This window comes from Plutella xylostella, chromosome 15, assembly GCF_932276165.1.
Source record: "Plutella xylostella chromosome 15, ilPluXylo3.1, whole genome shotgun sequence".
Classification (NCBI taxonomy): Eukaryota; Metazoa; Arthropoda; class Insecta; order Lepidoptera; family Plutellidae; genus Plutella; species Plutella xylostella.
The window spans coordinates 3,143,309-3,168,198 of record NC_063995.1 but is presented as its reverse complement, the minus strand read 5'-3'; the positions used below and the strand labels follow the sequence as shown (position 1 = coordinate 3,168,198).

At 39.5% G+C, this 24,890-nt stretch overlaps 5 protein-coding genes and 1 long non-coding RNA gene across 6 annotated transcripts in view; 3 read left to right on the top strand and 3 right to left on the bottom strand.

Moving 5' to 3' along the window:
* LOC105398608 (GTPase-activating Rap/Ran-GAP domain-like protein 3) overlaps positions 1 to 7,152 on the top strand; it is a 75,072-nt gene extending 67,920 nt beyond the window's left edge. Inside the window, exons 16-24 of the mRNA XM_038107839.2 lie at positions 1 to 104; positions 229 to 342; positions 433 to 541; positions 838 to 927; positions 1,240 to 1,361; positions 2,708 to 2,844; positions 3,316 to 3,455; positions 4,017 to 4,143; positions 4,537 to 7,152. Coding sequence (XP_037963767.2) covers positions 1 to 104; positions 229 to 342; positions 433 to 541; positions 838 to 927; positions 1,240 to 1,361; positions 2,708 to 2,844; positions 3,316 to 3,455; positions 4,017 to 4,143; positions 4,537 to 4,624 — 1,031 coding nt within the window. The 3' untranslated portion in view covers positions 4,625 to 7,152. The remainder of the gene's footprint in view (positions 105 to 228; positions 343 to 432; positions 542 to 837; positions 928 to 1,239; positions 1,362 to 2,707; positions 2,845 to 3,315; positions 3,456 to 4,016; positions 4,144 to 4,536) is intronic.
* LOC105398553 lies at positions 7,153 to 13,265 on the bottom strand. Its single transcript, XM_048625908.1, has 5 exons — positions 11,517 to 13,265; positions 11,346 to 11,406; positions 11,001 to 11,125; positions 7,612 to 7,793; positions 7,153 to 7,361 (listed from the first exon to the last, which is right to left on the bottom strand). The coding sequence occupies exons 1-5, from the start codon at positions 13,142 to 13,144 to the stop codon at positions 7,261 to 7,263; spliced, it is 2,097 nt and encodes a 698-aa protein (XP_048481865.1). The 5' UTR covers positions 13,145 to 13,265; the 3' UTR covers positions 7,153 to 7,260.
* Positions 13,266 to 13,877: 612 nt separating this feature from the next.
* LOC105396385 (39S ribosomal protein L30, mitochondrial) lies at positions 13,878 to 15,156 on the top strand. Its single transcript, XM_011568380.3, has 3 exons — positions 13,878 to 14,059; positions 14,573 to 14,699; positions 14,797 to 15,156. Exons 1-3 carry the CDS (start codon positions 13,947 to 13,949, stop codon positions 15,091 to 15,093), a joined length of 537 nt encoding a protein of 178 aa, XP_011566682.3. The 5' UTR covers positions 13,878 to 13,946; the 3' UTR covers positions 15,094 to 15,156.
* Positions 15,157 to 15,520: 364 nt separating this feature from the next.
* Positions 15,521 to 16,288, bottom strand: LOC105398607. The gene has a single exon (XM_011570751.3). It carries the CDS (start codon positions 16,210 to 16,212, stop codon positions 15,568 to 15,570), a length of 645 nt encoding a protein of 214 aa, XP_011569053.3. The 5' UTR covers positions 16,213 to 16,288; the 3' UTR covers positions 15,521 to 15,567.
* A 233-nt stretch (positions 16,289 to 16,521) lies between these two features.
* LOC119691198 lies at positions 16,522 to 17,128 on the top strand. Its single transcript, XR_007267105.1, has 2 exons — positions 16,522 to 16,658; positions 17,012 to 17,128. It is a non-coding gene; the product is annotated as an uncharacterized LOC119691198 (long non-coding RNA).
* Positions 17,129 to 21,180: 4,052 nt separating this feature from the next.
* LOC105398606 (probable E3 ubiquitin-protein ligase HERC2) overlaps positions 21,181 to 24,890 on the bottom strand; it is a 51,247-nt gene continuing 47,537 nt past the window's right edge. Inside the window, exons 74-79 of the mRNA XM_048626012.1 lie at positions 23,846 to 24,018; positions 23,434 to 23,564; positions 22,906 to 23,069; positions 22,197 to 22,351; positions 21,797 to 21,909; positions 21,181 to 21,416 (exon numbers count right to left, since the gene is read on the bottom strand). Of these exons, the coding sequence (XP_048481969.1) occupies positions 21,266 to 21,416; positions 21,797 to 21,909; positions 22,197 to 22,351; positions 22,906 to 23,069; positions 23,434 to 23,564; positions 23,846 to 24,018 (887 nt within the window). The 3' untranslated portion in view covers positions 21,181 to 21,265. The remainder of the gene's footprint in view (positions 21,417 to 21,796; positions 21,910 to 22,196; positions 22,352 to 22,905; positions 23,070 to 23,433; positions 23,565 to 23,845; positions 24,019 to 24,890) is intronic.

The window sequence follows — 24,890 nt, the reverse complement described above, 5'->3', positions numbered from 1 at the left end:
AAGGCGGTAAGACGATATTGGCGATAGCGGTGGGGCGGCGCGTGCTGCTGCTCGCGGAGGAGGTCAAAGACTGCGAGATGGGCTTCGAGTTCACACATATCAGAGTACCGCATCTATTTTTATCATCTAAGTACCTACAGTTAATTTTTTTTTAAACTGGGTTATTTCCATGCAAGTTAGTTTATAAGTTATACCTACCAACTAAGACTAACAAACTGCTGTTTTCAGGATATACAGCTAAGCGAAACACCAATATTGGTAAAGCTGATGGAAGGCGAAGTAGGGTTTATGGTAGTAGGCTACAAACAGCATTGGGAGATTCTAGAATCCGGAACTGGACAGGTAAATATACAGACTCATGACCACTTTTCCAGCAAAGAACCCGTTGGTTAGCACAGAAACTTTATAAAAAGTTATTTGTAACATTTTCAGGCTGTAAAAAGGGCCGACAGTTCGGAGGAAAGTTCGAGAAGAGGGACGCTCGTGAATGCACTCCGGATAGGAGACGACCGCGACGGACAGATCGTTCTCTGTTACAATCGTAAGTACTTACCTATTATATTATACATTCCTTGATTACAATTAATTTATTTGTGCTATTCTTAAGCCCTTTAACATTGGCTAGCTAGGACTTCATTTTATACAGGGTATCCCATTAACCAATGCCATACCGGAGATGATACAAATCGGAACACGCTGTATGTACGATCTACCCATCGCAAGAAACTGCTGCAAGTAGCTTGAGTAAAACAATTGAAGTGCATACTTTATACATACTATTATGTAGGTACCCCACCGCCTACACTGACCAATGTAATGTAATTTACTTCGTTCTAGACACGTGTCACTTCGAGCGCTTGACGAGTAGAGGGCTGGAGAGCGACGCGGAATACGACTTCCACTGGACCACCGTGCCCGCGGCTGTTGGTAAGCACTAGCACTTTTACACTTTTATAAACAAGTCAGGTGTTCAGTATTCAAAAATCATTGATTTCCTTCGCCTCTTATCCAGTGTAACGTATACTCCAGTGAGTACAAATAGTATTATTCTTACTAGACCTGTAGGGTACTCTATACTATACTGACGTTAAACGAACGAACAAGAGCTGTGAGAGTGCAATCTGCAATCTGTGTTTAATAAAACGATATAGAGTCGTGGCTCGCGTAGCAGCGCCCCGTAACTTCAATTTTCGTCACATAGAGTGAACACCCTGCAACTATAGTAACCCTTGTTTCCAGTGTGTGCGTTTCCGTACATAATGGCGTTTGCGGAGGACCTGCTGGAGATCCGGCTGGTGGCCAACGGCTCGCTCGTGCACGCCGCCTGCATCCCCGGACTCAAAGTGCTGTGCGGGAAGCGGGTAACATAATTATAATCTATTTTTTGAGAAATAATTTAAGTCGTAGAAATTCCATAAATTACATTAATAATAATAATATATGGGGTCACCTCACACACGGCTATCTGACCCCAAGTTAGGCAGAGCCTGTAATATGGGTATCGGACAGCTGATAGGTATATCTAGTCTAGACAGATAAATATTATTCACATATCAACCCAAGACCCGAGTACAAATATCTGTCTTTCAACAAATATCTGTCCCGTGCGAGAATCGAACCCGGGACCTTCGGCACAGCAATTAGGGTCACTAACCACTACACCATTCAATCGTTTCGTCGACACTTAAAAGTAACGTTGCGATTAGAAGCGCACAAGTTTACCGCATTACTTACGGTACGCCGCTCTGCCTCGCCGACTCAATAAGTGAGTGTCCGACTGTCAACAAACTAGCCCCAAGGCAGCGAAATTGATCGCTACATTACGTAGCTCCGTGGGAGTTGAATAATGCGCCAACTGTGATTGCCCTAGGGCACCAAAGCATCGTTTATTTTTAGATTATTGTACCAAAACTAAGTTTATTCATTCAAACCCGGGACCTTCGGTACAAGAGCTATCAGAACTTTACTAACTACAAGCCATCAGTTAAAATTTATTACAATGGCGCAGTAATATAGTGCTACTAACTTACGTATTACAATAGGGCGACAGATTCAGGTTAGGTATCCATAAATTAACATAGGAAATAGATGTTATGTCCTAGCTAATCCAAGTTAGATCCCTACCGAGCTAATACAATCAACATACGTAGGTATATAATTATAACTTTTAGGTACTTATCCAGTGTAGGGTATACAATATACATAAATTATATCGTGAATGCTAGAACGAATCCCGTGCACTAACGACGACGGTATCCAATTAAACTACGATATTCGAAAGACAGCTTGTTGGCAAAGTTACCAACTTACGTTAAAAATAAACTTTTCACTTTGCGACCCAGTCGTGGCTAACCGTTTCTAGTTAACATTGTAGCCTGTGGTTGCTGTCTTTGATTTCCAAACACATTGAGGTTTTCTTCGATAAATTAAATTGCTCTTTGCTCTTTTAAGGGCCAGATAGACGTGCGGGTAAGTACGCGTACTTTTAGCTCAACGACCTTTTTCGCCCGTTTGCCACCTTAACACTTGGGTACTTCACAAACAAAAAAGTTCGTCGAGCTTTAAGTACGCGTACTTACTCATACGTCTATCTGGCCCTTAACATTTTCACGACTCTCTTTCTCCGAGTTACCTTTTACTATTTCCTTCTTTATGAGGAAGTTACATTATGTAACATGTAACTTATGTAATATTGTCCCTCCTACAGGACATATTCTACGTGGCATGCGCGCCGGAGTACGTGCCTCTCAGCCGCGACGTGAACCCGTGCCTGGGGCTGGAGTACGACCTGGTGCGCCAGATGAGCCGTCAGTACGCCGCCGACGACGAGGATAATGAGAACAGGTCAGCACTCACTGGTGGTTGTGCGCGATGTATGGCTCTAACTTGCGCAACCGGAATTAATACTGTAGATGGAGGTCTACTGCCTGCCCGCGTTATTGCAGATAAGGTCGGATGTTCCCGGACTTCCGCAACCGTAATTAAAAGTCTTGGTGAAGTCCACTGGACCGTGTTAGTACTGGGTTAGGTCGGATCTTTCCGAGATTGTGGAAGCCTCTGTTGTCATGGTGTGAAGTGGAAGGCAGTGAGTCAAATAAATAGTAAATCTGAATGCAAGTGAAAGAAAACCTTTGGAAACACACCGGTCAATATTAAATAATAAACTAAATCACCTGACTGCCATCAGCATCAGCTCGGATGGGCGCCAATAGTCCACTTTGTATGCGTTAGTTGCTCTGGCATATATGTAGATATGTGTGAAAGAAACCACCGTGTTGCATAGTGGATGCTAAAGATTCGTGTTTCCATTCCCAGGGGCGCTGCGGGCGGGGGCGCGCGCACGTCGGACACGGCGTCGGCATCCAGCCGCAGCAGCTCCGTGTCCTCCGAGCACGACAACATGCGCCCGCCGCTCACGCGCATGGCGCCCGTCAGCCCGCCCAGCTCGCCACAAGGTACCTGACTATACTTCTTCTTAAGGTGTAATCTACTATCGTAGGTCGCCTATCATTGTGGCCACTTTGCCCCGAGATTTTGCAGCCCGGAACAGCTCTATGGTGGATCATTCGGTGAGGATCTGTAGCCAGGTAACTATACCAATGACTTTCATATAAGTATATACGTCATCATCATCGACCAATCACGTCCCCACTGCTGAGGCACGGCTCTCCTTACAGGGAAGGGGTATTAGACCTAGTCCATGCACCAAGCGGGACCAGTGCGTATTGGTGGACCCTAACACAAAGCAAGCTTGTGCTGAGAGGGTTGACAGGTAAGTGTCTATCTGTCTGAAGTTTTCAAGATGCCAGGAAGCCTCAGACTAGGCTTTTACGTACGGGACCCTAACACAAAGCAAGCTTGTGCTGAGAGGTGTGACAGGCAAGTGTCTATCTGTCTGAAGTTTTCAAGATGCCAGAAAGCCTCAGACTAGGTTACGTACGTAATATTCTGTAATTATGATGAAATGCGGGTATATACCGTCTCAAGCTTTACAATGTTATATTACTTTATTCCAGTGCTTCCAGAGAACAGTTCCCGTTGCGTGCGCATCTACAAGATCCCGCAGAGCAACCTGAGCGCCGGCACGTACCAGCGCCAGTCCGTGTCCGCTGACCAGGTCGTCTCCTCCTTCTTCTCAGAAAGGTAAAACAAATGCAATAATACGGTTGAGATGTAGGTTACCTCCAAATAACAATAACGGAACGAACAATTTGGGCACGAGCAGGGTAACCTCAAATATACCTACGAAGCTACTGACTGCTCCAACGCCAGAAACTATGTAGTGTAGATACCTACTACTAAGATTTTATGCTGGCCCAGAAGTAAGGAGATGAATCACGAAATCCTCAATTCGATGTTAAATAATGTAGACGTTGGTAGCACAGAACCCCCTTTTCTATGTATAGATCGGCAACCTAACGACTATCTAGAAAAGTACAAGTAGGTAGTTATTATTGCTTCAGTTTAACGAAGAATCGAACTTTATTAGTCATTTTAACGATTAAGGGTTCAAATGTAAATATGGTGATATTTCAGGCCAAACAGCATACGGCAGAAGCTGGCAGAACTTCGGCTGGAGAGCAGGTCGCGCGGCGGCGGGGACACGCCCACCGACGACATATAAATATATGATTATATTAACAACCAGTATACATAATATACAATGGTAGACTAAGCGCGTGGTCTGAGAAACAAAGGTCTTGTTTTGCGATGTGTTATAATAACCCACATATTGCGCTCTTTCGCAGTTCGCAGCCTAGATATCCCGTTTTCACAGAAAATGCTAAGTAGTTTAATAAACTAAACGTAAGTATAATTATTTTTCCTTTAGGTACCTACAATAATTGTTATTCTAACAGATGTAGGCCTTTTCTTCTTAGACCATGATAAAACCTAAATGGTGCACAATTATATAACGAACGTGAGTAATATTACCCAAAATATATTTAATCATACTGTTGTTACGTAGATATTGAACTTTTTGAAGAGGTACAATTTACTCTCTATAAGATAAAGGTATCAAATTTTGTGGATGCCGCTTTTGGTAAACTTAATTTTAAAGTATAGATTGTTGTAGTGACTCGTAAATAAAGTTAAATGTTCTGATTGGTGTAAGATAAGAGTACTAACAGGCCAAATTCTGAATCAGTCACATGTTTAGGTTAGTGTAGGTAAAAAAAACTCTTTAAGTTTATTATACCTACATAATTATAATTTAGATTTCCACACTATCCCGTATAGTACCTACTTACCTAAAAGATAAATAGAAACACTTGAGTTTTTAATACAATGTAGATTGTTTGTGCAACTACCCAATGATGAATGACTCAGAAAGACCTAATGTGTTTAAATATGATATAAGTAAAAATAATAATAGTATAAAGCACAAAAATTATATAATTATTTTATAAAAAGAGACTAATAAGTTTGTTGAGCATTAGATTATGCATTGAGTTATACAATATTATTAATATACTAGGTACTTAATGCTCTTAATAGTTATGTACAGTAGGCCCCCTCTTTGCACTCGCTTCCACTTTATACTAAACTTAATGTGAGTAACAGAGCGCAATCAAAGGTGTGCAAATTTCGCTTCTACTAACTGTTACTTGTTAGGTCAAATTTAATTTATAGACAATTTATTATACATAATAACTATGTATAACTCTAGCTTATAAAGCAACCTGGAAGGAATTACTTTGCTATACTAGAGTTGAAAGCCGTTCTAGACAGGTTCGCGCCTCGTTACCCTTTTTATGCCCTGTACAAATCTCTATATTTACCATAGCTAATACTCATGTTTACATTTATTTATGCTTGCTTTACTTTTAAAATATTATAATTATAACATTTTAGAATCACGAAATCTTAGTACCTATTTACAGGTAGGCTAGGTATTCCATACATAATTATATCTATGTTTTAAAAATAGTACTAGTCATTTGGAAAGTCTCTTACAAGTAGTAGTGTGCGTGTACGATTTGCTTATATTTTATATACGATTGTTATTATTATGATATTAATTTATTAATCTCTAACGTTTACTGTAGTAGAACGAATGGAGAACATACAAGACACAAAAGTGATGTAAATAAATTTGTCTACATAGTAGTTTTAGAATTATAAAAAGATATACTATTATATTTGAATGTACTTTTCCTGAACTCAGAAAAGAAGTGCCATCCATTAATTTGTTTATCTTTCTAGATTTTAATAATTCATAAAACGATTAAACGTTTGCGATGCAAGAGAATTGAAACTTATCTAAGTGTGTATAATCAAAATCTATTGGCGTAATAGTTACTTATTGTTTAATGTGTATCCGTAAATGGAATTGTAAACTGAATTTTAGGAATTTCTTCTCTAGTAGCTATAAATTGATTAGTATTTAAGTTAATATGTAAGTACTTTTATTTGTTTACTCGTGTCCGACATGAGTTTAGAAAGGTGGAGCCACATAGGAGACGACTTACCAAAGAAAGAACCAAACTGATAGCATTTAAGAAATGTTCTAGATTCAGCACAGGCGTAGCAAGTGAGAACCCTCATGTATCAAATGCGTGTTAAGATACGTTTAGACGAAAACTATAAATATTTCCCGTACAGTGATATATATACGTTTGCAAATAATTATATTTTAGTCATTCTATAGAACGAAATGGAAGTACAAGTCATTGTGAGAAACATCTTATTTACCTCCGAGACAAATATATAAAGATGTTATATTTTAAAACAGACATATTTATTTTATTACGTTAGAAATGTGTGGTAAATGGTAATAGGCCTATCATAAGAAGAATATTTAATTAAACATTCTCATAATTGTGATAATGACTGAATGGGTTCTAATTCAGATCAAGAAGTATTATATAAATAAAATATATATAGATATAAATATAATACAGGGTTATAAATGGAATGGACATGAAAGTTTTTGTAAAGAATGATCAGAATTGACTTCCAAAGGGATCAAGAATGAACACCATTAAATGTAGCATATAGTTGTATGAGTAGTTGGTACTCAGTGGCTAAGATGGACTTGTCTAGATTCCAGTATAACTCTGTAACTAAATAATATACGAAACCAAATGTTCTGAAGAGATGTATGTAGTAGTTACTGTTATTTTATCTGAGGTTTAAAATAAATGTATGTTCGATTAAATAACATAATTTTATTTCGTAAAGTAATCTTATAAGATCCTTATGTCAATATCAATACAATACTTAGGTACATTATTTAACAAAGTAAGTATACAATACCTATAAAAGCTTGTGCTGCTGTTGTCTCTTCAACGCAGTGATGTCAAGGAACCGCGGCATCTCAGGGGAGGCCGTGGTCGTGGGAGGCACTGGGGTCATTCCTGGAACACATTCATAGATATAATCATTTATTTCTTCTTTTCTTTACGGTGACTAGTGACTACCCATGTCTAGCTCTTGTGTTTGTCACGGACACGATCCTTGTCTCTTATTTATAGAATACCTTATCGTTATACCTACTACAATGCTACACTCAATTACGTAAGTATTTGTAAAATTTGCAAAGCCTTACTAAGGTACCTCGACATAATAAGTCCCTTGTAGGTATATGGTAATATTTTCAATAACTACCTTGCAACAACTGATGCCGCTCCATATAGTTCCTAGTCGCGAAGGACATCTCCGCCTGCGCTCCCGGCCTGGCCGCGGCCTGCCTCGGCTGCAGGTACTTGGCGGCGAGCTGGTTCATGCGCGCGCTGGTGTCCACCGCCTGCTGCTGCTGGAGCCCCAGCGGGTCGTCGCCGAACTTCACCCTGGGGTTTAATAGCACTTTGTGTTAGGATTAAAAAGTTTAAAGTAGGGCGTGCAAAACCGGTTAACCGGTTAACCGGAAAACCGGTTAACCGGACAATATATCACGGTTTTTCATAACCGGTTTTGAGAGTTCAAAACCGGAAACCGAAAACCGGGTTTTCACCGATTTTGATCGTATTTTTATATACTTTTTTACATACATTAGAAGTTGAACCCATAAACTCTAAAAATAATAGAATTTGTATATCGGTTGGCACACTGATGGACACTAGATTAATGGTGAAACTCATAAAAAAGCACTAAAATATTGTATGGAAATTGAGTGACGATTTTCTGGTGCACATGCCGGCACTCTGCCTAGGCGCAGTAAAGCAAACACGACGTCAGTGACCGATGTGTGCGTTTTTGCTGTATGAAAACTTATTGCTGGGTGAAAAAAAGGTACTCTGGGTGCATATAATTATAACGTTGAAATCTGGCCCAATAAAGCACAACAAGGTGGTCTTCATACAAACTCTAGGTAAAACAGGACTGCATTGACCGTTGTTGAAAATATAATTAGGCCAAGTACGGGGACTGCATTCGACGTTATGGACTTTTTTCATGAAGTGTTGAGGACGTCAAATCAAATGCAGTCGTGTCCATCAATGAGTTAGGCTTTCTTTCGTTGCGTTGATGTGAAAAAATCTGTAATACATCAAAAAAACATTCATCATCTTACTGCTACTATAGAGTGGTCGTAAGAATCACACGATAAATGTTTTTTTTTCAAAATCTGCCTGTATGTTTAAAATATACAATTATTGATGATAACAGAACGACATAAAAACACCATTAAGGTGCCACACACTTTTTTTAGATGTGATAACAGTAAGTACTATGATAATTCTTATTTAACTTCCTCAAATGCCTACGATCCATCATAAAGATCCGATGGTCTGACCGAGTGCGTAACACCGAAGTTCTGCGACGGGCCAATGTTGGTGGCATTGAGGCCTATTTAATGCGTCGACAACTTCGGTGGTGCGGTCACGTATCGCGTATGGCGGAGGAGAGAGTGGCGAAGCGCATCTTTTATTCTGAACTAGAGGAGGGTAAGCGGAAACCTGCCCCCGTATTATGTAACTCCGAGTGGGGTTGGTTGGTATAAAATGGCTGACAACTTAGAGCATTATTAATTAATAACTTTTTACTGACTTATCTGATTTCACAAACGTTTATGTTGAATGTAAGGATATATTGGTAGGCTTCTTGCATATTTCTTTCACTAAGATTTTTGGTGTTTTCGGTTAATAAGTCTCTAAGTTGATACCAATTATCACCGGTTGCTAACTCTCAAAAAGTTACAAAATACGGGGGCTGGCGGACAACTCCTCCGATATAAAGATGTTTTTTTTTTTTTTTTTTTTTTTTTTTTTTTAATAAATGATTATCACTCCACAGACTTTATGTCCGTGCCTTTTGAAGAGTGGTAATTTTTATGAGATAGTTTTTAATTCTTTTATCTACTTTCTACTCGGTAAGGAAGTTTAGTTTATATATATTATCTTTTATATATATTTATTTTGTCTTTAGTTTATATATTCTTTCTTTTATATATATATTGTTCTTTTTCTCTTTTTTTTTTCACTGCTGGGGGAAAATCCACATGGACACCTGGGAAGAGGACCCAGGTAGTGTCGGGCGTTAACCGACTAAAAACCCCCAGCCGTGTATCTCATTATACAAGAAATGTCTTTTTTTTTTTTCCTTTTTTTTTTTTATTAATGGTTTTCAGAGTCACACTTACATTAGTAATGGCAACAAACTTAAGAAGGACAGGGCCAATGCCAGCTTTCTTCGGAGAACTTAGTAGACACCTGGCAATGGCTCGGCCCCTCAGTCGTTATAGGTCATGTTTTGCCTGATGTTAGTGTGTGACTCTGTTCTTAAAGATAACTTATTTTAATTGTTAGTTTTTATAATAATTATATAATAATCAATTTGGCCTATATTTTGCGCTCTTAACGAAAATTATATTTTATGTTTTATTCCGCCCCGTTATGCCTTCTTAACATTTCCCCAGAAAGTGCAATGACCTCTTCGTCTCGATTCTTAACTGCCATTTTTAGATTGTACTCGAGGATGCGTTTCTTTGGCGCTGTTATTGCCATTTTAGCGAGGTTGCCGATAGCGTCCTCGGTGTCATCCGCATAGTAGGTGCAGGTGGTGGTGTGCCTCGACAGCGCCACTACTGCGTGAATATATAAAGTGTATATAAAGATGATCAGAAGCGGCACATGAAAAGATGCAACATTGAGCCCTCTCGTTGGGAAGATTTGGCGGCACAACGGCCTGAATGGCGCAGGGTGGTGGCAAGGCGAGTACGCGAATTCGAGCTGCAGCGTAAAGCTGAATTAGACGCGAAACGCGACCAGCTAAAAGCTCGTCCACCTGCCGCCATCAACTATAATTATGTCGGCGGCGTACTCACATGCCCACACTGTGCAAGGGGGTTCGCCGCAAAGATCGGCTATATAAGCCATCTTAGGGCGCACGTGCGCCAACAGAACTAGGGGTCGAAGTGGTCGCCATGGCCGAAATCGGTCGGACCAATCAATTTGTCATATGGTTGATTAAAAATAGGTAAGTATATCATAAAAAATGTTTTATTCGTATTTTTTGTGGATATCTCTATCTAAGAATATGGGTTCCTTGTTTAATTAGTACTGTATGACAAAAAATATTTAAGTAATATCAAAACCGGCGAAAAACCGGTTACCCGGTTTTGAGGCTGAAAACCGAAAATTCAAAACCGGTTTTGAAAACCTTCCGGTTTTGCACGCCCTAGTTTAAAGTGTACGTCTGGTTAGTTTTGGTTTTGGCTAAGAAAAACTTTGAAACCTGCACGTTATATTTTAGATTTTAGAATAGAATAGTATAGAATAGAAATCATTTATTTTTAAAAGTGCTTCTTTACCCGAAATAAATCATATAAACATACATTTCGAACACACATACAAAAAATTATTGAATGGGTTTCTAGCTAAGCTATGATGATGCCATAGATTGGTAATCACTTAAGAGGCCGACTCAACAGGCGAGGAAATCGCGACGAGTTGACTCTATCCATGTACCTTCTATCGCGCGTTTTCCTCGCCTGTCTCGCCTTATAAATAACCGTTCTTTTTCAGTTGGCCACCAATACAGTAGGTAAGGCTACTTACCTCTTTGTCACACTAATGTTAGTCTTGTCAATCTGCATCTTCACGCACTGCTGCTTGGTGGTCCGGAACAGCGCGCTGGCGGACGACGGCATGTCCGAGTCCTGCAGCATTCCGTTCACGTGCGTCTGGAATACAAACACATTTGTATCATTACAAATTACAACTAGTCTTTGGGGGTGCAGGATGAAGGTTGCCAATTCTGATGGCAAGGTAAACAAGTGGACTACAGTGTAGCTACTGTAATTTATAATACCTATATTTATTTCTGATAATAACATTAAAATTTAATAATTATATATAAGTATATAAACTTGCTATATACTGTATGCACCAGCAAATATTTACCATAACTTTGTTGTAGTATGTCCATCCAACATTGGACTGCTCGTCACTTCCTGAATCAGAGCTGAAACAGCACATTTTATTACGTGAATAAGTAAATTAAATAACTTCTCTTATAAAATACTGCTCTACATTCAAAATATTCAAATAAGTAAAATTGAAACACAAACTTACTCGCTATAGTCTCTGACATCTAAGTACATTGTTTGTTCAGGTGATATAAGGGGTGTGGTTGCATTGTCAACTTGCACATTGTATAAGCTTATTTCGTTCAAAGCTTTCCCCTCATTCCTAATATCATTCTCTAGGAAGTCTTCAGCCTCCGAAGAGGAATGTCCAGGGGAATTATCCTCAGTGCTCTCTGGCCCTGTGTGGCTGTTCTTCTTCTGTATTCCATCAAGAAAGTTTTTGTTAACTTGCTGTTGCAACTCGGGTTCTTTTTCAACACTCGGCAATCTATTGCACTGGACGTAGGCATTCTGATGTGTTGTTTGTTTTGTGAACTCCTTGTTAATTACTGTTGATGTTCTTATCATTTCAAAACTGGTCATTACACCAATAGATATCTTATGATGATTATTCTCAACTGCTTGTAAAGCTATCTGTTCGGTAACATAATTCTGTATAGGATAAGAAGGCCTTGGATTGTTTGCATTTGAAATGAACTTGTCCACTTTCTCCTGCAGCAACTGCAGTTGTTCATTTTGCAGTTTTATAATCTTGAACAGGTCTGCTACAGTTGGTTCTCGTTTTTCTTTGGCAACACTAGAAGATTTTTCAATATCAAGGCAATCATCTTTTTTATTGTTCTCTAACTTTTGTATAGCCCATACTTTCTTTTCTAATGCATTATGAGGTGGTTCCATGTTATTATTATGAGTGGCAGTACAATGAGTGTTTTCTGGTCTCATCTCTTGTAATTTGCCTGTTTGGGACTGACATACACAATTCATGCAATAGTTTACTGAGCATGGACATTGCGTTAATACATTATTTTGCATAGGTGGTGTAACTTTCATGTTTTGGCACATATTGGTAACACATGGATAGGCAATTTCATTATTTATAGCATGGCAGTGATGGCTAAACTGATTATTTACATTCTGATGAACTGTAGAAATCATATTTTTAGGTAAAATAGCTTTTGGATCATGATTTGTGTTGTCAGTTGTTAATAGTTCAGCTTTTCTGGCTAATGGATTATTCTCTTTATTGAACCTTAAGTTAGAAAATTTCGTTTGTAAATAATTTACATTTGAACTCAAGTGTAAGTTGTCACGTCTTATAAAGAAACTGTTTTCTTTTGCTGTCATGCTAACAGTAGAGTCCTTCATGTTTTTATTTTCCAAAGCTGTAAGCACTTGCGGTGTGGCCATTACTCTATAGTTTGGAGAGCCTGCTGGCTTGGGTATCTGATCTTTTATTTCCACATAGTTGCTACAGGGAAGTACAGGTCTAGCCGGTAGCATCTTAGTGAATGCATTTTTTCTAGGTTCAAAGCTTGAAGCATCCAGCATACTCAAATCCAATTCATTGGATGGAAAAACAGTGGGTTCACTATGACGCTTAGGAGGAATAACTTTCAGTTTGTCAGATAACACATTTGGAGAGCTGTTGGAGTAATCAAACATAGCTATTGGATCAGACTTCATCTCCAATATTCTGGAATAAATATCTTCGTGAGTGCCAGCTGTAGTCGAGTCTCGAAGCTGACCTACAAAGGGTCGAGGAGAGTGGCATTCTTCTTCTTGCATAGTCAAGTTTTGGTAGTCATTAAATGTTTCAAACCGAACTTTCTTCATGAAGTATCACAAACTTTTCACGATTATAATAAAAATGTATTTCATTAAAATATTCTTACATAGTAAGTATATTTCGGATATTTTAATTGAGAGCTTGGAAGTACTGAGTATTATAATAATTGCCTTGAAATATAGGATTTAAAACTTTAATAAAGGTGTAGTAAACAATACAAATTCAAACATAAACTGCCTGCAATCACAGAGTAAATATTTTTGACATTGAAATAAATTTCTCTATATCCAGCGTGTTGGGGACCCTTCCACAGGGATCAGAGCTAGAAGGGCTATTTTATTTATAGTTTTATAGTTTTTTGTATAATATATAGGTAGTTTAAGTTGTAACATAGTGTATTATTTATTATTAGGCTTAAGTTATTATATGCAGTAATTGTACATTTTTAGTAAATAATTATAAAATTATACATCTTTAAAAAAAAAAACAAAAAAAAAAAAAAAAAAAAAAAATATCACAGACTATGAAGTTTTAATCACTACGTTAAAGGAACCGACACACTAGCGGACGCGGCTTATGGAAGCGGGCGCGGTGCGGCGCAGCTGTCAGCCGCGACTGATAGTGTATTGGCGCCTTAAATGATACTAGTTATAGATAGCAACGTCGCCCGCGTGTTGGGAACCCTCCCACAGGGACCAGGCTTAGAAGGTCTCTTCTACATATAGTTTTAGTTATGTACATAGGTTTAGTTTGTATAATAAAAAATAAAAAAAATTCTATTCTGTGGAAAATCATTTGCTTTAAATTTGAGGTTATGTTATTTTAATAAAGTTTCAAGAAACTGTAAAAATGAATCAACAATTGCTTAAAATATTTTCTCCGTTACACTTTTTCAAACGTTCTAAAGGTTACAGACATCCTGGAGGTGTTCGCTATCCCGGTGGAATTAAGTATTATCCAAGGTAATAAAAATACCCATATCATTGAATACTACTAGATTTTTCTTATAATTACCATTTATTTACAATGCAACTGTATATTTTTAGTTACATTTACCCTAAAATCACAAGATATGATAGTGACTGCACACTTTTTATTGTTAATCAGTTTAATTCCATTCTTTGTTATCGTGGTGTCAGTACTATAGGTAACTTCAATGTTAATTGGTGTCAATAAAATAGACAACACACACGCACTCACGCCTTGTACTAATGTACTCCCTTGCGGGGTAGGCAGAGGTGCATTGCTGCACCCACTTTTCGCCAGAGTGTTATGTTAGTCCCAATGTAATAGGGGGCGGGCCTATTGCCATTTAACGGGCACAACCAAGACCCGAGAACAAATATCTGTGTTTAAACAAATATCTGCCCCAGCCGGGAATCGAACCCGGGACCATCGGCTCAGTAGTCAGGGTCACTAACCACTACGCCATTAGGTCGTCAATAAAATAGATTATCCATTTATTTCATTTGCAGGGATGAAAATTATGTGGAACCAGATATTACACCTTCAAAACTCTTCAGAGTTGAGCGTATTAAGCCAGTGAAAAATAATTCATGGAGATTAAAAACCATTCTTAAAGAACTTAAGATTGATGAGGAGGTACAATTAAATTGATAACTACTGTTACCATTACCATTACCATTGAGGTTAACTGTATTGATGATGAGTGAACATAAAATTGATTCTGTTTTTACAGGAACGAGTCACAATTGTGAAGAATATACCAGAAGTAAATGCAAGATTGTGGAAGATAAAGCATTTGATAAAAGTTACACCAATTACATTTCCATATGGTGAACCTTCAAAAGATGACATAAAGCACACTTTATTGAAAGAAAATGGGGAATGTATTGTAATCAAACAATTGGAACCAAACCCAAAAGCAATTGAAGCATTGGATAAATTTGATTCAAATCCTAAAAAGATGGATTCAACAACAATTAAACTAGATTCAAGACTAAAATGGGTTAATCCATTGGGAGGTGGTTTCTAAGTAGATACATTTGTTGATAGCATGCAATTATTTAATAGATTAAAATACATTTATGAGTAGTAAGAGTTGAGTTTCCTTGTTAACTGGAGTGTTTACACTTGTAATGTGTGATGTGAGAAATGCATATTGACCACCATCAGTGACAGTAATTGAATTTTGGTATACTAGGTAAATGGAGTGTATCTCTATTGGCCAATAACAGAAAGATAGATAAATACATTATACACATTTCTTACATTGCACATCTACATCTGTATAGAAGGAACACAGTGTTAGTTTTGGAAAGAGTCCAATGTACTCACTGGTTTCCTTACAATCTATTCCTTAAAAAATCAGCAGGATGATTCCCAACCTCTGCTAGAGATAGCACTTGAAGAAGATACATATTAATAAAGGCATGAGGGTAATTAAAAGACCCAAAAAACTATTGTTATTACTACTTAGTTTATTTACATGACTTCATTTAACCTTAATCTAATCATCATCATTATCAATTTTCTTCTTGTACAACAAGTAATTAAAATGTTCTGGTGTTTTAAAGTAGTTCTCCAATATGATTGCATGCTTGTTGCCGAGAGAAAATCTGCCATCTCCCCAAGACACCACCCACGGCGGGTTCAATCTCTTGAAATCTTTCAAGTGAAATTCATGTAATTTTATTTTATTGTACATGTGGCCCTTGAACACTGCCATGTAGTTGTCGCCATCTTGGTACATGCGAATAACAAATCGAGACAATAGAATTTTAAGTGATGCATGAAAAAATATGTATGCTCCCAAGTATATGAGTGCTTCAACGGGAGTGTTGGCAATGACCACATCACCTCCAAGCAATAGAGGTTTGTCAATATCAGCCATGTCGAAATTCGCAATATAATAAACCCCTCCAGCAGTTACAGCTCCAGTGGAAACGGTCAAGAAAGTTGTTAAGTAGTTTAATGTTAAATCCATAGGGCTTTTGTATATCAACTTCCATCTTTTTGAAAGACCGTCTTTTTCTCTCCATCTATCCTGAATTTCCATGTACTTTATATGATGTGTTGAATATTCTGCCGCAGGAAATCTGATCGAGGATATCAGATGTCGTTGGAGTGGTTTAAAATATTTTAATGTATTCATTTTTTAAATTATCACAACTATGAAATGAAATGTTTTTATTTTGTTTTTGAGGTTATTACTATAAATTATAAACTGTCAAAGTGAAAAACAAAGTAAATAATACTTTTATAGTCTGTGGTGTACGGGTGCTCAGAATAATGGCGTGGTGGCGGTGTGATACTACTCGTTTCCTTGGAGAGTTCGTTGGGTTGCGCCTCGGTTGGGCGTCGTTGGGCCGGTCTGTACGCAGCTTAAGGCAAAATCACAGAGTAAAGAGTAGAGTTAAAGGAAAGGCAAAATACCATGTAGGTACCTACTCTGTGCAAAATACCAAACTTTGTAAAAAAATCTTTAAAATGGTTAAATTTTAAATAAACCTAATGGCGGGCGACGAGTTAGAAGATGACCCAAAATTAAAAGGTTTGTCAAGATATTTTAATGGAACAACAATAAGAGGCAGAGCTAATGTAAGTTCTAACTGAAAAATGCATTAACTACAACGAAGTTATTACAAGGTGTTATGTATGTGGATAATGAGGATGGATGATGGTAGAGAACCTCAAGAAAAAATGGAGAAAACATGATATTTTTTGTAAAAACCACCTTTAGGCTTAGCCAAACCAACCAAAATAACGATGGTAGGTACTTATATGAAACGGCAGAGAGATATCGAATCAATAATAATATACCTAGCCGGCAAGACTCTTGCCGCAAGATATTTATTGTTTGTTTTGTAGGTATTTGCCCTCCATGTTATAAGCAGAGCTACGCTATCGTATCTGCTAACCTAAGTAGGTAATTATTAAATTTATTTTTCCAGGTAGCCAAACTTACTTATGCTGTTTTTGCTATTATAATTGTTTACAATATTTTTAAACCAAAAAAGAAACACACTGTTGAGAATGAAAATTAAACGAAGAAAAACTGCAAATTAACATAAAAACATAAAGGTGAGATAATGCCTTAATGAATAAAAATACGATATGATAACGTACAGTAAAACTAACTATAAAGTCCTGAAAACGGAAGTGGATCCTTCGTATTTAATCGATGTAAGTAACTACGTATTTTATTTATTAAAGGACAAATCCGTTAAAAAGCCATGGCCAAACGGTATATTATTTTTTAAATGTACTATAGTTATGTAAGTAAATAACTGATAATGTTTAAAAGTCATTGCAAAATCGCACTCTTTAATGTCATACCCCATTTACACTCTCGCCTCAGCCCTCGCCTCCTCGCTCGCCTCGTCACTCGTGCGGAGGCGCGAATGTAAACACCCACTCGCGTGTGACGCGTGTGTGCGTGTTTCACTTTGAGCTAGCAACGATGGAAGACGTCGAAGTTTTAGCCGCAACAATAAAGAATTTATGTATTATCACCGATTACTTCGCCGTTTATGGACCGATTTTGAAAATTTTTTTTTTTATGTATTGGGTTGAGATCCCATGTGGTCCCATTTTTTTCAAATTTTGATTCCACCTCCAAGGGTGGGTAAAGGGTTAAAAACTAACTTAAATTTCCATTTTGGGTACCTATTAACCGATTGTAGTTAATGAAATTTAGAAAGTACATAGGTACTTACAGTGCTCCAAAATTGATAATGCGCATAGAAATCTTTGACAGTACGGTTGTTTTCGATTATGTGACACATGATATTGAATCCTATTTCTTTCGAAAAAGGTGCAAAATGCAAGTGTTTTTTTAAGGCTCTTACTATTAATGATTTGGGTGTGAAGATCTGCATGTGTATTATTAATTTTGGACAAGTGTACCTATATTTTTAACATTAAAAAAAATATGATGGTGACCTTGAGCTGATCTGATGATGGAAACGGAAGGTAGTCAAGGGAACTCCTCAACGGTAGGTATATAGCCACTACTTCGTGTTTACTACTGACTAGTAGGACTTATAGGTATCATTTGCTTCTTAATTTTGATTGTCAATTATTGCAAATAAACTAAGTATAAATAAGTAATAAAATAAAATAATGATAAAAAAAACGACTTCAAAAAACCACTAAAACGTAAGAAATAATTTAAGGTTTAGACATGGTTTAGACCTATTCTATGTGACAGTACTAATATATCTAAGCAGGTAAGTACTGCTTTTATTTCTTACGTTTTAGTGTTTTTTTATTATTATTATTTTATTGAAATATTTACTTATATGAAATTAAATGTTTCGTCTTGCGACCAATCCATTATACAACTGAGGAAAAAACACTACGTTATAATTATACGACGACGAACACAACCTGCGCGGCACGATGTAGAAGCCAGAATGAAGCGGACGCGAGAGTGTAAACACCCGCTCGCGTGCGACGCGAGCTCGACGCGAGCTCCTTTGACTCGTGCCCCAAAAACCGCTCCGGACGCGAGCGCTGCGAGTGGCGAGGCGAGCGAGGAGGCGAGCCACGAGCGTCTGTTCACACTCGCGCCTCGCCCCTCGCCTTGTCGCTCGCCTCGCCACTCGTGCGAGAGTGTAAATGGGGTATCAGGACTTTATAGTTGGACTGTAGGTAGGGTTGGAGTTGGAGGGTAGGAGGTGGAAGGAGATGCGGAGTGTAGGGAACGGAAGCAAATCGGTTATATGATTCCCATCCCCCAAGGGTGTTCCTAGGATAACAAATCTGAATAATTGTCTGCGTCTAATTTGTATGATGTTTGTATGAGACACCATGAAGATATCGGGTGCTTAGGACTCAGAATAATGAACTCACTCTACTAGAAGATATCACAGAGTACATTAATCTTTACTGTCAGTGTCATTGCATCAAAATGAACTGTCACTGTCACCTGTCACCTAGCATCTGTCATTCCATTCGACTATTAAATTTGGTGTTGCTGTGGAGTCGATTTGCCTATTACATAAGTTAAATTCTCCAGGTAATTAATTGCTAGTTCCCTAAACGTTTTGGTGGAATAAGTGCAAACCTCCCGCATATCTATTTCGTTAGATAAAGTCATGTTCACAATTTCAGACCATTAAATACTGACAAAGTCCTGAAATACATTTTCTCATCTACGCATTTACAGAATGGCCGGAGACAGTGCTGCAGATGCCGCGGCAGAGGCCCAGCTGAAGGGTCTGGCGAAGCACTTCAACAGTGTGACCAACAGAGGACGAGCAAATGTAAGTCGCTATTATGCACAGTTTTGAAGGTTATGTGAAGATGAATACTACTGATCGAAGATCCGGGAACTATCTGATGATGGTTAATCTATCAGTATAACCAATATATAGAATATTTACAATTTATGTACCACATCTGCCACCCACACATGTTTATTGGTTTTCACGCTGCATACAGCTTCACATACTTCGGATATGATGAATACCTACTTAGTTTGGAAATTATTTATGTCAAGATTATTTAGTAATATACTGTTTTTACTATATTTTCAGGTAGCCAAGGCAACATATGCATTCTTTGGAGTGGTCATCCTATACAATGTCCTGAAGCCCAAATCCAAGAAGTAAAATATACCTTTAGTTAAGTTGAACTTGTTCTAGCACCATATTTGTCTGAAAATCTTAATTTGTACAGTTACTTGATGATTTAGCAATATAATTACATCAGCATACATATCTTTTATTTATATTTGAATACAAGATTGAAATACAAAAAGCTTCAGTTTGTAAACATTTTTATTGATAAAAGAATACAGGTATACAGAAATAAATAGGTTCTTAATTTTAAAATGGACAAATCATTAAAAATATAGCTTACAATATTTGTATCAGATCTGATCATAGAGGCAGTCTTGAAAAATACATTTTGCAATTTGTGGTCAAAATACTCTTTGGAATAATATACTCAGGGTTGAGCTATACTGTAGTGTAGAGAGTAGGGTGAAGAGGAGCACTGTCCAAAATAGTTTTCCAATAGGGTGTAGAAGCTACTATGCCATATGGTATTTTGTGCAATATTATGGCTCTCAGTATAAAATTTAATTATAAATAATATGAAGCATTAGCACCTACAGAGCTGCAGCAATGAGATCTAACATTTAGTGAATACCTAATTGTAACATCAAAATCTATTAATCGCTTTCATAATCATAAAACAATACAACCTAGTGAATACATGAATTTTAATATCATACATATCCCATAATCAACATTCAATGACTAGCTTCTTCATATTTTGTTCTTAGTAAAATGCACCTTTCTTTAAAAAGTCTATCTAAAGCGAAGGCAATATGTAGATAATTCCATAGCCTCGTAATAATCACAGTTATTTCAAGCTCCGACCCAATATAACAATTATCCAACACTACATAACTCCAGCATGGTGTATAAATCTTTAACATCCTACTGTTAATACATTATTGGAATGTCGGCAGTGTACATACCTAATCGTTGTATACTCGTGATTGCCTAAACAATCGAGCCTAAGGCACTAGCCTGGCCAAACAAATGAACATCTACACTACGGATGGGATGCTACATGGCGCGGGAATAAGCGTCTAGCCTGTCTAATTTTACAGCTACGACACTGCGCAGTTGTCGTGTTTAAAATATTACTAGTAAAGAGTATAGATTTATTGCGTCACTTTATATTAATTTAAAATACTTTATCGCCAATTTCACTATCATGGAGTGGCGTTGTTGGTAAAATATAATATACCTATACTGAGTGTAAGCGTCTTTATACATTAACCATAACTCCAAAAATTAGACCCTCATGCCAAGGATTAGCTGTTTATTTATTTATACCATATTCATCATCATGCCTCGGGCTATGACACGAAATGCTTAGCGTGAGCCGTTAATTTTCAATAACGCGCGCGGATAACGAAACAACATGAAAATGGCAGCAGTTACATAAGTAGGAGTAGGAAGGAAGGACTTTATACAGAGCTACGAGAAGAGTAAGTTACAGCGTTATCAAGGAACATAGAGTGACAGCATCTGTCCGCCATCTCCATATTGTTGCATAATCGCGCCCTAAACTTGTAACGTCACAAATCTTACTTTTGGATCTCATTATCGCGTGTATTGACAGTTCTACCAGCCAGCCACTCGTTTCACCCGGGCCTGCAGGGTTGCTACGCAACAGGGCGTCTTCTACCGGGGGAAGGGGAAGGCGGGCGGCGGGCCCAGCGGCGTGGCGTCGGCGTCCGAGTCCGACTCCTCGCTGGACGCTCGCTCGGCCGCGCTCAGCGCCACGCGAGCGTACTCGTCCGTGTCTATGCTCTTGCAGAAGTGGATCGCGTATCTGGTAATAAACATATGATTATTTTAAGGTTGCCAATGTATATTATAGCCATTCCGAAGCTAATGATGAAATATTATAAGTTGATTTAGAAGTTTGGTAACTTTTCGTCATCATAAAGGTGGGTGTAACAGGTGTGACATGTTACACAGCGAGTATTCGTTCAGTCAGTACATAGTGTTACGGGGAAACAAGCGAGCAACAAGCCGATTTTAGAACACAGCGTTGCGTAACATGCTCGCTGGAAATGTTACATTACAGTCCGTAACGTTGATCAGTACCCACCTTTATGAATGGTCGTTGACAGTTTCCTTACCGATCATCGCAAACATTACTAGATTTCTATATGTGCAAGGTTCAAATGGGATAATTTGAGACATTACCTGAGTTTCTCTCTAAGCACGGCTTTGCTGGAGTAGCGCGGCATCTTGAGCAGGAAGAAACACGTGTAGCTCTCCGGCAAGAAGTTGTCCGGCGGGTGGTATTTATCCAGCACCTGGACATAAAAATATAGACTCATACAGGGTTCTAAAGTATTTCCTTGTCCTTCCTTTCCTTTTGATAAACTTGCATTGTTACACAATTTTTAGCCAGTTATAAGTGTAATAATGTAAGTAATAGCTGGCGGGCCTAGGACGATCAGGACGACCCTAAAGGTACCTAGCCGCTTGTGTTGGATCACAAAGGTTAAAAGGTTAATGTCAGAGAATTTACGCGCTCCTTGGAAGATGAAGATGCCACGGAACATAATTCGCTGATAAATTTGTTGAATAAACTAGTAACCTGCAGCACAAAGTCCCTCTGGCGCGGGTCCTGCGGCGCGCGCGGCAGCCTCGTGCGGCCCCACACGAAGCGCAGGAACAGCGCGCGCTCGGCGCCCGACAGCTCCTCCATCACCTCCCAGAACCACTGCACCAGCGGCGCCGTCGGCTCTATACCTGGAAGTAGACAATGGATTAATTAGCTCATAATTATCAGGTAAGAAACAGAGCTAGTAGGCAGTCATAAGGATACACAGGATTCGTACCACTACCTTATACAGGTCCGGCGGGGCATCGTGATACTCAGCGATTGACTGCCACCACGGTGATCGACCAGCTTTAGTGATTGTCACCGACACGCTAAAGCTGCGTACACACCGGGCCAACGAACGCCCAACGAACGCCAACGGTTATCCCAACGATGGATATTTATCATTCATAATACAGGGCGGATTGAAGCGACGAAGGCCAACGTTACCCGTTCGTTGGCCTTCGTTGGGCCGGTGTGTACGCAGAGTAAGATGAATAAGGGTACAGCGTAAACATTGTAGCGCCTGTACGTTTAGTACAGGTTTTGCAATTTATTAAAACAATAAAAGTTACTTCTGTCATGTGCATACATTATCTGTCAAAAGTTGCATGATAGTTTCCGCTAGAGGCACCACTTTGTATGCGAGAAAACGTTAAGACTAGACCCTCTGGGGGTAGCAGACCTACAGGTAGATAGGTACCTTTGTAGGAGGCGGAGGCGCGCAGGGCGTGGATAGGGATGTCCGGGGAGCCGCACACCATGGTCTCCAGCTCGGCGGCGGTGAACAGCGCCAGCAGCGGCGCCGGCACCACGCGCGACAGCCCGTCGCGCACCGCCAGCGCTTGCTCGTCGAACTCGTGTAGCCTGCGGAAGTTGGGACAAAGTTGTCACTTAGTTACTTCGAATGGTAAGTCAGATTAGCGGCAGTCGTTGAATGTCTAGATTACGCCGAACGTTTATAAGAAACAGGTGATAAGGCTTTCTCATGTACTTTATCATCATTACAAGTTACTCTTTTGTTTGTCGGCTACATTGACACCGTCCTAGTACAGCATCATATAACAAGTGCAGATAAAGAAACAAAATAAAAATGGAGCTCGTTACATCAGTGGGAGTATGGAGGAGTTCGGACGGCCGCCTTCTTCATATTTTTTTTATGTAGCCTTTTTTATATCATTATTTTATTCCCATGTTTCTTGTACAGGTTGTATCATACTACAGTACTGACCGGTAGTGCAGCGCGAGGCGCAGGTACTCGTCCTTGTTCTCGGGCGTGACGCGCTTGTGCCGCGTGGACAGCGGCACCTCGTGCCCAGCCGCCGACGGGATCGAGAACGGGAGGTCCAGGTTCTGCAACTCCTGTTGTAAGACATAATGTTACAGTTAGTATCAGGATCAGGTAAGAAGACTCAAATGAAACCATAGATAAGGGCCTGCGCGCGCTTGCACAGTTGCGGAATTTAAATGGTCACGCACTTAAAAATCGTGTCGCGACTGAGGTCATGGGCCCTAAGAGAGCATCCAAAATACCTCTACGCCGCAACCAATAGCGACCGAGCGAAACAGCACGCACCAATGACATCACTCGATTTTGACGCACCCTGCGTCCCACCCTCACCTCACATCATAAAAATACTCACCTTATTAGTGGGCGTCATGTCTCTAATACACAGCAGCGCGGGCAGGAAGTCCTTGTCGACCTCGGCCAGGTCCTGCGGGCGCAGCGCCTGCCCCGCCGCCTGCCGCCACACGCCCTCCGCTAGCGACAGCGACAGCGGGGAGCCCGTGCGGATCGCTATACCCATGAGGACACCTGTGGGGAAGAATGTGAGTTAATGTTATGTTGTAGTTATGCTTTTTATTGATCATCATAGGTACCTAACTATCAGGTTGACTTATAGCTAAATTATAAACCATGGCCGGTTGACAAATAAGGGTCTAGCAATGTGGGGTAGCCAGTAGCCAGCCGTTGTGTAGTTCTTCCACAACCAGGTATCACTTCAGTTGCGTCCAGATATTTTGCGTCATATCTATAGCAACGTACCCACTAAAGGAAGCCGAGTCACTCAGGCGAAGCGGCTTTTTATTTAATTCTTGGCAATCTATGCTTCTTCTGCATCGATACATGGACTACGTGGTTATAAATTATAATATTCCAGACCACTCACCTAAGAACCTGAAGCAGTTCAAATGCAGCTGCGAGTTAGCAGTAGGGTTCAGTAGGAAGGTGTCCCGGGAAGCGCCAGCGTCGCCGCGTCCGTTGGGCGTGGCCAGGAGTAGGGGCAGCGAGCCGTTCTGTAGTTCTTCACACATTTCATACCTCCAGCTATCTATGCCCAGGACTAAATTCTGACTAATAGGACTATCCGACGAACGCTCGGCAAGCCACGCCTTCTGGATCTGGACGCATCCTTCTACAAGGTCATGACATTCCAAACACCTCACCTAAGAACCTGAAGCAGTTGAGATGCAGCGGCGAGTTGGCAGTGGGGTGTAGCAGGAAGGTATCTCTGGAAGCTCCAGCGTCGCCGCGTCCGTTGGGCGTGGCAAGGAGTAGGGGTAACGAGCCGTTCTGTAGTTCCTCACACATCTCATACCACCTGCCATCTATTAAGCTCTATCCGATTGATTAGCAAGGCATCCCTCTTCTCTTATGGATCTAGTAGACGCACCTTTCCAAAATGG